We start from the raw sequence: 13,310 nt of genomic DNA, 5'->3' as shown, positions 1-13,310 counted from the left end.
ACTGATCAAAAATATATGAGCTTGATAAAAATGCTAATTTTAGAAGAAAATCTCAGATGGCATTTAGAGACTTTTGCATGTGAAGTATATACATATATATTTTATTTTAAATTGTAAAAAAAGTTCTTTTTTTATAAAGGGAGATGACCACTGCCCTCAATCATAGATACCAACCACCATCCAGGGATGACATCTCCAACACGTACATACCCGCGTGGTATTCTGTTATAAAACATAATGTCATCCAGGAACTGATGCAGGTCAGCAAAGTTGCAATTACTTGTGATGGATGGACCAGCATGGCACAGGACCACTATCTAACAGTGACTGTCCATTACATTTACAAAGGCAGCATCCAGCAGAAAGTGCTAAGTACTGAAGCAGTTTATGAGTCCCAGACAGGGCCAGTGGTGGCACAGGAAATCCACAACATTCTTGAGGAATTCAAGTTGACTGAAAAAGTCATAGCTGCCACAGTAGACAATGCATACAACATGGATGTTGCACTGAGAAACTTGACATTTTTAAAGGTTGGATGCTTTGCTCACACACTCAACCTGGCAGCACAAAAGGTGTATGGCATCCATGCTGTGACTAGGTGGTGTGCAAAGATTCGCGCAGTGGTGGTGTGGCTGAAGCGCTCCACCATGAGCAAAACTGTCCTGAGAGAGAAGCAGAGACTCCTCAGTAAATAGCACATATATATTTATAAATACATCTTGAAAACTGAAAAGTAATAATTTTTCATACAAGCAATTTCAAATTGTTTATTGTAATTCAAATGACTGTGCTTTAGAGCCTGTTTACACTTGGCATTAACATGTGTTTTCGTCGATCGGATCGCAAGTGGACGACGTTAATGCCAGGTGTAAACGGTGTTCAAAACGTTTTGAGCTCGTCCACTTTCGACCACTTTCAACCACATCCAGAGGTAGTCGAAACCACTTTCGATCGGATCGCTTTGGAGTTGTGGAACGCATATGTGGTTGAATGCGTTCGAACAGCTACGAAAGACCGCCTAGTCCCCGCCTACTGACCTAACGCGTAATCATTGTGGGACGTGTTTCCGGGTCAGACAGCATTTAAACTCTGTGTAGCCAAACGGAAAGTTTATTTTAAAACCAAAATCAGAAATCTAAGCAATGGATCCTCGTGGATGGAGTTCGAGTGAGACTAGGTGCCTCATCTCTGTGTGGGCAGAAGAGGAGGTGCAGCGAAAACTCGTAGATTCCTATCGAAACCGTCGTGTTTTCGAGGTGATTTCGCAGAAGATGGTGGAAAGTGGACACAACCGGTCGTGGCAGCAGTGTCAACGTAAAATAAAGTACTTAAAGCTTGCATACAGAAAGGCAAAGGACAGCAATAGCAGGTCTGGCATGGAAAGGGTAACCTGTCCGTTTTTCGACGAGCTAGACGAGGTTCTAAAGGACAAACCATCATTTTGTCCGGCGGATGGGTTTGTTTTGGACTCTGCAGACGCCGGAATGTCTACGGAATCAAGAACAGACTCCACCGACTCCGACCCTACCGGCGATGCCACCCCTGAGGAAAACGAAGGTAAAATTTATTTTATGTAAGTTTTGATTGAACCAAATTTGATTGGCTTTTAGAAACGGAGGGAACCAACTGAGAATTTGTAAAAACATTATGAGCCCCTCAAAACGGTATCCATTCTTAACTTAAGTGAACCACACGGCTACAATCGGTTAATAAATGTGTTTTGTGGCTTATCAATGCAATTTTGTAAGAAAACAAACTATATTTTAAACTTTAAAACCCACAATCACTAGCTTCCGGTATCGACGCCATCTTGGATTCGCGCGTTTACCATGTTGTACTAGTGTGAGTATATGGTTTGTTTGTTTTGTTTGCAAAATCACATCGATTACCCACAGAACACCATTATTAACACCATTTTAACACCGTATAGCCATGTGTATTACTTATGTTAAGAATGGATAAACTTTGTAGGGCTAATGTCAGAATTTGTTTCCTGTTATAAAGTTTGAAAGAGCAAGGCCATTTATCCCAAAATCTAAAATGTGTTTGTCTGAAAGATGTTGGACTGAAATATTAGGGTCATTTTGAAAGTTTGTAGGAGTGTCCATTCGACGTATCTTAACATATCAGTGCCAATGAGTTCACATCAGTATTGTTTTTCTGTACGGTATGTTTGTAAAAAAACTACTTAAACGTCCTAATAAGTAAGGGTTAGTTTGGGAACCTCCCAAAATGGGATTGTGCAGCAGTAGATCTCTGAATGTGAAGATGAAAATTGACAAATAATTACTGCAACTGTTCTTAACCAATGTTATTTGTTTGTTTATAGATACTACAGTTGAAAGTGAGGCTGATGCTTCTTCGTCACAAGTGTCGTCGAAGAGAAAGAAGCCAACCCGAGGTCGAGGCCAAAAAAAGAACAAATTTGAAACAACCCTCGAGATGTTTGCGAACTCTATCAACGAGGGAAATGGTGACGAGGTGCTGCTGAAGATGCAGGAGAGGCAGCATGCCCACGAAGAGAGACTCTTTAAAATGATGATGCAGTCAATTTCAGCCATGGCATCACCCGTGCAACAATCCCCCATAAGACCATCACCATATTCGTGGTACCAGCCGCAAGGGCCCTGCACATCCACATCTTTCCAGCCCCAAGCACCATCGTTTAACCATCCATCGGGTTTTGCCCCTGAACTGCCGCACACATCAGAATTTGTACGGTGCAGCACACCTGACTTTAGCTCTCCTCGCTCGGACGACTACTAGCATAAAAAGGACACTTAAAATATATGCCGTAAGGACATTTAAGCAATATCGGCCATAATGACACTTTTTTTTTTAAATGCACAATGAAACGTACAGTCCGAAAACGTTTCCTTTACAAAGAACACTTAAAGACATGAGCCAAAACATGTATATATTTTTTAAAATATTTTTTTTGTCTTCTGTGTTCAAAGAACTGTATTTTAAACTGTTCCCTTTATTGTTTTATAACAAGAAGACGTAAAGAGAAATGGGCCAAAACTTGTATATATTTTTTTTAAATATCTCTCTTGTATTCTGTGTTTAAAGTACTGTATTAAAACAGTTCCATATTGTTTTATAAAAAGAACACTTAAAGAGAAATGGGCTCAAACTTGTATTTTTTTTTTATTTTGTAAAATCTCTTTTTGTCTTCTTTGAACACAGAACTGTATTTTAAAAAGTTCCCTTTATTGTTGTATAAAAAGGGCACTTACAGAGAAGTGGCCCAAAACTTGTGTGTATATATATATATATATATTTTAAAGTTTGTCTTGTGTTAAAAGAACTGTATTGAAACGGCTGCTTTTTGTTGTTTCGATAAATGTTTATTTTCAAGATCAGAGTCCTGGTTTTCATTTTACTATTGTTTCGTTGGCTTCTGCAAAACATCAAATAAAACAAAAGGTTACTCTTTAAAGACATGTTATGAAATCCATCCCTAATAAAGTAACGCAATGCAACTACAAAGTAAAAATATAATTATGAGGCTTAAGAATCTCACCCAAAGAAAATTTTTTGGTTTTAATGAACATAAAATGTTTTTATAAATGATGGTGAGCACACAGCTTTTGTACCCATTGAAATACATCTTATCAGATTCTCATACTATAGAAGTCAATGGTCAATGTTTGCAATCAGCTGTGCGCTTATCATTATTGGTCATCTTGTGTGTTCAACTGACTTAAGAAACTCTCATAGGTTTATAACAATGAGGATGAGTATTGAATATGTATGTTTCGGTGAACTATCCCTATAACTTCTTGCCAGTCAATCTCATTTAAAAAAAAGTCCCACTCAAACTAAAACAGATACATTTCATGATGCCCTTGCACAAAATAATACATGATTATGGTCTCATTTGGATCGCAGACTTTTAATGTAATACAAGAGTTATTGTTTTCTAATACTACAGTAAAGTTATGAAGGCCTTAAAAATATAGGTATAATTACTTTAAGATAACTATATATCATACGTTTATTGATATGTAATTTCAATTGAATTAATCTATAAATGCACTGTAGCTAAAGCCAGAGGTCAGACCATGTACTGTTTAAAATCTGAAGAAAATACATGTAAACATTGGAATTATCTGAAAATATGTCTTAACACATTTTATTATTACTTATATGTTATAAAACAACATTAAGTGAGAATGTGCACATTAACTGTAGTTAGTTGCATGCCATTTTAACAAAAGCCCTGAAGGATGTTGTTTTTGTGAAGTGACCAAAAGACACGTGCTCATCTATACACTGTAGGTCAAGATGAAATAATGTGATAAAATGTTTGGACATCATAATAACAAGGATAAAGCAGACGCAGTATGCAGCTGGACAAAAATCAGAGATTTATTGAGAATAACACAATCAAATCAATACGAAGTAAACAGAAACCTAAGTTTAGATACTGTACAAGTTCTATACAAGGTTTCAGTACAATCGTTTAAACTGGATTTTTGTCAAAATATAACGAGAGTGCCCGTCTAACACACTGTGGGCCTTCAGCTCTCTCTTGAGTCACTGGAATGTCAGGTGCATTCACTTCCACCGGCTCCTCTACATCCTGCATCCAAGCATCCAAGAATGTGTCGTCGTTCATTGAACACAAGTTATGTAGGACACAGCAGGCACTGATAATGGTTGGGACTCTTGTTATGCTGACTTCAATTTTTTTCAGCAAACACCTCCATCTCCCTTTCAGCTGTCCAAATGCACATTCAACAGTCATACGTGCACGGCTCAAACGGTAGTTGAAGAGCCTCTGTTCTCTGGAGAGATGACCATTGTCAGGAAATCCCTTCATCAACCAGCTCATGAGTGGGTATGCAGGGTCACCAAGTAGCATCACTGGAATGTGCACACCCTCAATTTCTTGTGTTTCCTACAGTAGAAACAAACACATATTATACAAAAGTAAAATTCATGCACCGCACAGCTGCCAGAAAATGTAACAAATGTTTTCTATTAATTTGCACGTCTTACCGTTGGGAACAGCTGTCCATTCTCTGCTAGATGAAACAAGGTGGAATTACGCAACACTCGCGCATCATGAACACTGCCTGGCCACCCCACATTTATATTGGTAAAGCTGTAAATTAAACAGGTATTAGTTTGTTTATAAGAGACAATACAATAAAACAACCAAAAGTAAATACGGATAAGAAAAACTACTGAATGTGACTGGTTACTCACCGAGATCTGTGATCCACAACTGCCTGTAATATAATTGAGTAGCTTCCTTTTCTGTTGTAATAGTCCTTTGAATCCTCAGAAGGTGGGGTAACCGATATATGGGATCCATCAATTGCTCCAGCACACTGAGGAAAACCCCATCTCTCTTTAAAGCCTTCAACAACTTCCTGGAGCTTCTCTCCCTTTGGCAAATTAATAAAAAAGCTTTGCAGTGTTCGTATTGCTTCACACACTTCCGAAACAATGCGGTGCACAGTCGCTTTGCCCATTCCAAACAACTCAGCCAATGTTCGGTAGTCTGTTCCGGATGCAAGGTACCACAAAGCAGCTGCAACTCGCAGTTCTACAGTAATAGTCTGTCGTAAATGGGTTTGTTTTTTCTTCAGCAGTGGCCGCAATTTGTCGCACAGAACATTAAATGTGCGTCGTCGTATACGAAAATGTTCAAGCCATTGATCATCATTATACGTACCGAGCACAATATTGTTCCACCATTCCCGACTTCGCCGACGATTCCACAATATTCGACGGGGTCTTGATGCTATCATTGCCGAAACGAAAGCGGCAGCTCTCCGCCTATTTCTCCTCTGTTTCATTTTTTTAACTAGTGACATTTGTGTGAGCGTATTTCGTCCATTGCTCTGAAATATCTGAAAGAGCCCGTACATATACATATACAAAACCTCGTGCAGCATGTTTGGAACAACAATACAAGCATGGAAGCTCTGACGTAATGTTACGGAGAATAGACTCTTAAGTTCCGGCACGCGCTTATGACGAAAGCATTATAGACCCTCCCACTGACCCTCCCATGAGGACATAAGTGGTCGAAAGTGGACAAAAGAGACGGATTTAAATACCAGGTGTAAACGCAATGTGTCTCTCTCGTCCACTTGCGATCCGATCGACGAAAACACATGTTAATGCCAAGTGTAAACAGGCTCTTAGATTTGCCAGAGCACAATGTTATCCTTGATGTGAGGACTCGCTGGAATTCTCTGTACCTCATGGTGGAGCGGTTTGTGGAGCAGTTCCCTGCAATCCAGGCAGCTTGCCTCGATCAAAGGCTAAGAAAGCCAATGGAGAGGGACAGGTGAGGTGATGGACAAAAGGGTCACACATGCAACAATTTAAATTTACCTTTTGTTCTTAACATTATTAATTATTTTCTACAGACTAGAAAGGCTTACAGAGAGTGATTTTGAGAAGGCAGAGGAATTCATCAAATGCATGAAGGTCTTGTACACCTCAACCCTCTGTGTGTCAAGTGACAAGTCCCCCACAATCAGCCAAATCATCCACATCCTCACAAAGCTGAAGGCACACTATTCAACCTCCGATGATGACAATGTCTTTGTAACTGCTATAAAAGAGAAGGTGTGGGGAGATCTTGAAAAAAGATACCAGGTATTATCCATTTGCAGCCAATATCCAGGTTCACAAAGAAAGAAGGCAAACCACACCATTTTCACCATTAGACACTAAACCATGTTTTCCTTACAGGATCAAGACGTTCAGAACTTCCTTCAGGAGGCCACATTGATGGATCCTCGCTTTAAAGGCAGGCTGGAAGTTGGTGTTGCAGAAACTTGGGAAAGGCTTGAAAAAGCAATCGACACTGCCGCTACGGCAGCTCAGGTATTTTGCTCCATGTTTGTCAGACAGTGTATTAATTGCTCAACTTTTTTCATATGCACTGTGTCCATGACCTGTTTTATGGTCACTCTGTTTGTGTCTACAGCATCCAAAAGAGGATAACCCTCCTCAGCAGACTGAGGCAGGTGAGGAGGAGGACCAAGCAGGCAAATGTGTAAGTTCAACTATATACTATCTATCTAGTATTGTACATTGAATGAGTGGTTGTTTTTGTGATGTACTGAAATTGTTTGTATGTACAAGATCAAGATGTCAGCCTTGGAGCAGTTGTTTGAGGATGAAGACCGAGAACTTCATACAGCTCAGTCCACAGGTGTCCTCTCCATCACAGAGCAGGTGCAGAAAGAGATGGAGATCTACAAAAGCCTGCCAGCCATCCCATCTGGACAAGACCCTTTGGCCTGGTGGGGGGGTAAGAGGGATACCCTCCCTAATTTGTCTGTCCTGTCAGAGGTGTACTTGTGTGTGCAGGCCTCATCAACCCCCTCTGAGAGGGTTTTCTCCTGTGCTGGGCATACTATAAGTCAAGAAAGATGCCGTATATTGCCAGAGAAGGCCAATATGGTGATATTCTTGCAGAAGAATTGTTAAAACTGATGTAAAGTGTCCCAACCACCAGTCACAAAAGCTTCTTTAAATGTGCAATACTATTGTTGTGTAATATCTTGTTCTATATATTTGTTTAATATTTGATTCTATTTAAATATTTAAGGTTTTGCACTACATTTTAAAGGTTTTGCACTGTTCAGTTCAGGTCATAAGAAGAGAAAATGGAGATTAGATTACCCTGGTTGTAATCTCCGTTAATCTCCAGTATAATTATATTGTTTGATACAATATTGTTTTATTTGATTTTATGTAAAAGTGAAATTTAATTTATTGTTTTATTTATCATTACCATATTTTAGTTGTATTTAAATTGTTTATGTAAAGACTTAAGTTAATATTGTATTAAGTTAGGCCCAGTAAATAAAAGTGGGGGTTTTTTTGACAACGTGTGTGCATTTTTTTCCTCTAAAGTACCGATATAAGAACCGTTTAAGAACCGGAACCGTTTAAAAAAGACCGAGTAGGTACTGGTATCGAATAAAACCCAACCGATACCCAACCCTAGTCGTGAGTGGTCTACAGACACTCGATTTTTATACTCTCTTTTTCAGAGTACTTACATTTTACTTATGTATTGGTATTTGGTATATAAAGACAGTTTAAACAAATTTGTAAAAAAGTTTTTTTAGATAATTCCTGCCTATCCTGCCTTTAATAGCTTTAGTATGCAATATTCATGCTAATTGTAACCAACACAGAAGCTTGCATACACAAACCTGCACAAGTGCATGAAAGATTTTCAGGATCTGTTTCTGGATGAGCACTGAGATGAAGGTAGCATCAGACAGAAGCTGGATGATGATCTGCTGGATCCGTGGTAGGAATATCTGCATCGCAGCCAACAGGGGATCTCGCTCCTCTGCCTTCTTAAACCTGACCCCAGACAGACCCCTTTTGCTTTAATTTTTTCACACAGATCTAATGGTTGCCTATCTGCCATTGCTTCGGGCTGACTGAGAAGCTTAAACAAAAAATATTTTGAAAGAGCCACAGTATTTACCTTTTTAGGAGAACTTAACCTTCAAATGATTTACAGTCAATCACCTTTGCACCTTAAGTTGCATTCAAAAATGGGATCATGGGATCCCTACAAAATTTGTGGTCACTTACTCGTAAGTTTTGACGAGTTGATAGAGAGCAAGCAGACTCCCATACCAGCTTCCAGTATTCTGTGACTGTAGGTACAGGTTAATCTTATCCACCACACCCGTCCACCTCCCAGGAAAATCATGCTTTATTATGGCCCGTAAACATACTGTCAACTGAGCCCTGCCAACCAAAAGAGAAAGACAGTTTGACATCATACCACTCATGTATTACCGAGCAGACGCAGTCAAACTGACTCACCTTATAGACTCTGGACAGCGAATAATGGCCTCCACCATGTTTTCTCGAATCTGGCCACGGTCATTTTCATGGATGTTGAAGGGAAAAACCACCTCCCCCAGCTGGGGCTCTCGGTCCTGCCAGTACTGACTCACCATGTTCTTCAGGTAGATGGCAGCTGCAGAGAGGAAGTGATGTCACCAACCAACTGTGTCATTCAATCAAAGTGCACATAAGTTGAAGGGGCGGTTACACGGAATACATTCTCCCTACGTGTAGAGCTTCTCTTACCTGCCTGTCGCACAGGAAACTCCACCTGGTCCGACAAAATGATCTGCAGCAAGGTGGGTGCGAAGTTGATAATCTTGTAGGACTGAAAGAGACATTTGTGAAATTGAAACACTGGGTGACAGACATCAAGATTTTTGGAAAGAATTACTGCATTATCAATCAGCAAACCTGCCACATTTGTAAAGATTCAGGTTGTTCTTTACATTTGCTATTACTATACATGGTTTTCAACTGGTTTTGCTTTAAAGTGGAATTGAACTCTAGACATTTTAGGTCCATTTTGCATTTTACATGAGAAAAAAGAAATGTGCACGATTTCGATTATTAGATTGATAGTGTGTTGAAGCAGAATTTTCGTAACGGTCTTTGATGGACTCAACTAACCAGAATGCACTGCGCGAAACTGGGTCATTAGCTCCACCCACAAACCTCTGACCGATGCAGCCTTCAGGTTTGTTCGACTTCTAAAAGCAAACTGCTCCGTATGATTTCGCTAATCGCTCTTGCGGTACTTTGACGTCATCCGGTTGTCGATTCTTGCGGCGCCGCATGATGTTGAAAAAGCCTAATAACTTCTTTAACCGCTCAACCTACTCTCAAATCAACTCAAGTCAACTGGAAGTTAGCCGGCAGATGAACCCAACCAAAGAGTAACTCCGCTTTTACCATTTATGAAGGGGAAATCACCAAAACCCTTGATAAAAGATGACTAGAACCTGTGCAGTATGTTGATTTAAGGATAACAAATTCAGGCCATCGGGAGTTTTTATTGTTTACATCAATATGACCCTCAGCTGACACAACACTAACAGATTACTCGAAAATTTTAATATGCAGCCAGCACTTTCGTCAGGAAGATTTTGAGTACTGTTTTCAGCCCAGTTTTTCCGCGGACTCAGGTAGACTAATGTAAAATGGTAAAAATATCTAAAACATAATTTGGCTTAGTTGTTGCTTGTTTTGTGTAACTACGGTAAACATACTACGTAGAACGTTATTATCATGTTGTTGTTATTATGAACACGAGCAAAGCAAGATAACGTTAGCTCATCCTGTGCAGCTGTCAATCAAAGAACGTTATCATCTACTGTCAATCATCTCGCCTCAAGACCTCATTTAGAACCTTCAGAATTATGTAACGTTTTAGGGCTGGCCAAATTTTCTTTCGATTAATCGTGGGGTTTTTTTCGTGGTCGATTCAAAATCGATTCTCAAAAAGCAGAATCGATTTTTTTCTATATATTTATTTCCGCAAACATTGAACGTAAGATTAACGTTAATATAATTACTAGTCCTCTTCACTAGATGTCACTCTCTTTTTTGCCTTGCGCAATGTTACCGGTGCTTCATCAACTTTGATGCCACCTTCGCATAAAAAGTCAGAGGTATGGAAGCATTTTAGATTTCGCAGGAAGATGACAACGATAGTGTTGTGGCTTTTAATTTCTTTTTATTAATTACCCACTTGTAAACTGCTGTTTACTGTTCGAAATTGAATCGATTTGATAGCTTGTGAATCGAAACAGAATTGATCTGGAACATCTGAATCGATACCCAGCCCTAAACGTTAGTCGTGCATTTTTCTTTCCGTTACTGTAGCAGTTAAAAGCTTTTATTTTTATATGGAGTTAGTACATTTGATGGCAGCACAATCAACTGGAGCATAATGTTGCTTTAGGGTGGACTTCCGCTTTAATACCCATATTTTATACTGTACATCATGTGAGGACCCAACATAGCACCAAAATGATTCATCTTACAATTTTCTTTAAAAATTCTGACAGTGCAATACAATTTTAATGCAAATATTGAACTGAAACGAGCAATAAAAAAAGAAAATATATAAAATAACATTAAACAATACAGATATTGTATTAGTCAAGATTTTTTTTTTTAAGTAAACTCAAATAAAGATTTGTTCAAGCTGGAACAAAGATTTGACTTTACATTGAAGGTTGTTGGAAAGGCAGATTGCACAAAATTGCATCATTTGTCTGCACCAATGCTGATTTACACAGAGTACAACCAGAAAAACAAAATAACAAATCACAGTATAACATCACACCTAAACCAGGTTTATACCATCTCTAGCAGCACACATCACGTATTTCTCACTTGCACTAAACTATTTTTTCTATCATGTTAAATCATATATAATGAATTATTTATCTACATTTTATAATATAACATTCTTATGATTTAGAGTATTTTTGTGCAGGTAGACTATTGTGTGTGGCTGTATCCCACTATCTATTGTTGCACAGTAATGCCATTGATGATTTACAACTAGTTTGTAGTCTTAACCACGCGTGAGCATCAATATAAACAGACACAGACAGCAATGACTATACAGAGGTCTGATCATATACATTTAGAATTATTGTCTTGTGCATTAAGATCAGGAATTAAAGACACATCAGTATGAGGCTTCGGTTCTTCAAAGACACAACAAACTTCTTTAGATGGATGACTGACCTGGTTGAGTTCATTCTCAGCCGCTACCCTGAGATTCGGATCTATGGTGCCTTTTAAAGCCTGTATGATGCGATTAGGATCCATGAGTCCTGATCCGATTGATAAATCTTAACAATTTTGCACTATCGCACGGATGAACGGATGATCAGATGTGTCGAATCTTACAGGCAGCCCTCAGCCCCGCCCCGGTCTGCCAACAATCGACAGTCATCGTCGCAAAGATCAAGGCCAAAGCAAAACTTTTGCGGTAGTACATAGCTGTGTCCCAATTCAAAGGCTGCGACCTTCTAAGGACGTATTTTAAGACCGATTGCGTCACAGCAGCGCGACTTAAGGCCAGTAAGGCCGTCCCAATTCAAAGGATGCCTCAAAATGCGTCCTCATTTCTCCGCGCTGTTAAGGATAGTCAGAACGAATGGATCCTTAACCACTAGCTGTGTCCCAATTCAAGGGCTGCAACCTTATGAGCATTCGACCTTAAAAGATGAGCACTCGGTCTTTCGAGGTGGAAGCCTCAGAAGTTCGCGAAGAGAACTGAAATGAGACGGTCTAACCTTCGGAGGACCCATAATTAGCGTCACCTGCTGCACGCGCCCACATGCACGTTTCTGACTTATTAAAATAAATATGACATAAGAAAAATTATTAATTTATTTTAGAAATATGACACGTTGATGTATATTAAACTATTAAACAGTATACCAAATTAATCAACCTTATAAATATACGCAACATAAAAAGATTATTATTAACACAAAACATAACTTATAATAATAAAACAGTGACAAGAAAAAAATGTTTTCTGATAAATACACTTTTATTTAATAAAGGTTTTAATTGTTTATTTTAGAATATCCACCCATTATATGCAGCCGTTGCAGACGCGCAATGACTCTTGGGATATCCTCGGCTGTTAAGGATCCATTCGTTCTATCCTTAAAAGCGCGGAGAAATGAGGACGCATTTTGAGGTTTCATTCTAAGCATCCTTTGAAATGGGACGGCCTTACTGGCCTTAAGTCGCGCTGCTGTGACGCAATCGGTCTTAAAATACGTCCTTAGAAGGTCGCAGCCCTTGAATTGGGACACAGCTATAGATATGTATATAAAGGCTAGATGGCTCGTCCGCGCTGATGGCCAATTGAGTGGAACGTCCGCATTTTGGCGGCCATCTTAGGACAGGGCGCTCGCTCACTCGTAGCATTGAGTTTTAATGATGCAGGTACTTTTAAATGACCATAACTTGCTTAATTTTTTACCGATTTTCAAACGGATTGGTTTGTTATAAACGTCAAAGATGTACCTATGACACTGAATACGTATACTAAAAATAAATAAAAAGTTCATGAAACATGTTAAAGCATCCAAAATTATAGCCACGTTAATAACGTTTGTAAAAAACCAAACCGTTTGTAAATCCGTCAAGAATTCAGCAAGTTACGAGCATTTTAGTTGGCGTATGTCACTCACCTTCCGTCCACAGCAGCAGGGAGCAGCACTATGGCAGCACTGACCTAAGATGGCCGCCAAGTGACGACACAGCTGACTCCGCCTTGAGCCATCTAGCCTTTATATACATATCTATGTCCTTAACAGCCGAGGATATCCCAAGAGTCATTGCGCGTCTGCAACGGCTGCATATAATGGGTGGATATTCTAAAATAAACAATTAAAACCTTTATTAAATAAAAGTGTATTTATCAGAAAACATTTTTTCCTGTCACTGTTTTAGTATTA

At 39.2% G+C, this 13,310-nt stretch overlaps 2 protein-coding genes across 9 annotated transcripts in view; one reads left to right on the top strand and one right to left on the bottom strand.

The window, feature by feature from the left end:
• Positions 1 to 11,783, bottom strand: part of ipo8 (importin 8) — a 95,271-nt gene extending 83,488 nt beyond the window's left edge. For 5 of the 8 annotated variants that reach the window (XR_010531808.2, XR_012336851.1, XM_065265866.2 and 2 more), the window contains exons 1-5: positions 11,575 to 11,782; positions 9,100 to 9,181; positions 8,830 to 8,986; positions 8,593 to 8,751; positions 8,199 to 8,355 (exon numbers count right to left, since the gene is read on the bottom strand). Coding sequence is in view for 5 of the 8 variants with exons in the window: in XM_065265866.2 (XP_065121938.1) it covers positions 8,199 to 8,355; positions 8,593 to 8,751; positions 8,830 to 8,986; positions 9,100 to 9,181; positions 11,575 to 11,658 (639 nt within the window). In the remaining 3 variants the exon portion in view is untranslated. Of the gene's footprint in view, positions 1 to 8,198; positions 8,356 to 8,592; positions 8,752 to 8,829; positions 9,017 to 9,099; positions 9,182 to 11,574 lie in introns of all 8 variants that reach the window. The other 3 variants (XR_010531809.2, XM_065265870.2, XM_065265869.2) reach the window with 2 other exon arrangements.
• On the top strand, positions 145 to 8,182 carry LOC135747020 (uncharacterized). Its single transcript, XM_073814999.1, has 4 exons — positions 145 to 687; positions 6,166 to 6,310; positions 6,393 to 6,624; positions 6,721 to 8,182. Exons 1-4 carry the CDS (start codon positions 255 to 257, stop codon positions 6,973 to 6,975), a joined length of 1,065 nt encoding a protein of 354 aa, XP_073671100.1. The 5' UTR covers positions 145 to 254; the 3' UTR covers positions 6,976 to 8,182.
• Positions 11,784 to 13,310: the final 1,527 nt, after the last annotated feature.

The sequence above is a fragment of the Paramisgurnus dabryanus genome, chromosome 1 (assembly GCF_030506205.2).
Source record: "Paramisgurnus dabryanus chromosome 1, PD_genome_1.1, whole genome shotgun sequence".
Lineage (NCBI taxonomy): Eukaryota > Metazoa > Chordata > Actinopteri > Cypriniformes > Cobitidae > Paramisgurnus > Paramisgurnus dabryanus.
The sequence above is the reverse complement of the archived record's forward strand: the minus strand, read 5'-3'. Positions and strand labels throughout refer to the sequence as shown.

What these genes read in the sequence shown, in the direction of transcription:
- LOC135747020 (XM_073814999.1), top strand. Translation starts at nt 255, where the DNA reads ATGCAGGTCAGCAAAGTTGCAATTACTTGTGATGGATGGACCAGCATG. An exon ending in AGAGAAGCAGAGACTCCTCA is followed by an intron (nt 688 to 6,165) that starts GTAAATAGCACA and finishes ACAGGCTCTTAG; the next exon opens with ATTTGCCAGAGCACAATGTT. An exon ending in ATCTTGAAAAAAGATACCAG is followed by an intron (nt 6,625 to 6,720) that starts GTATTATCCATT and finishes TTTTCCTTACAG; the next exon opens with GATCAAGACGTTCAGAACTT.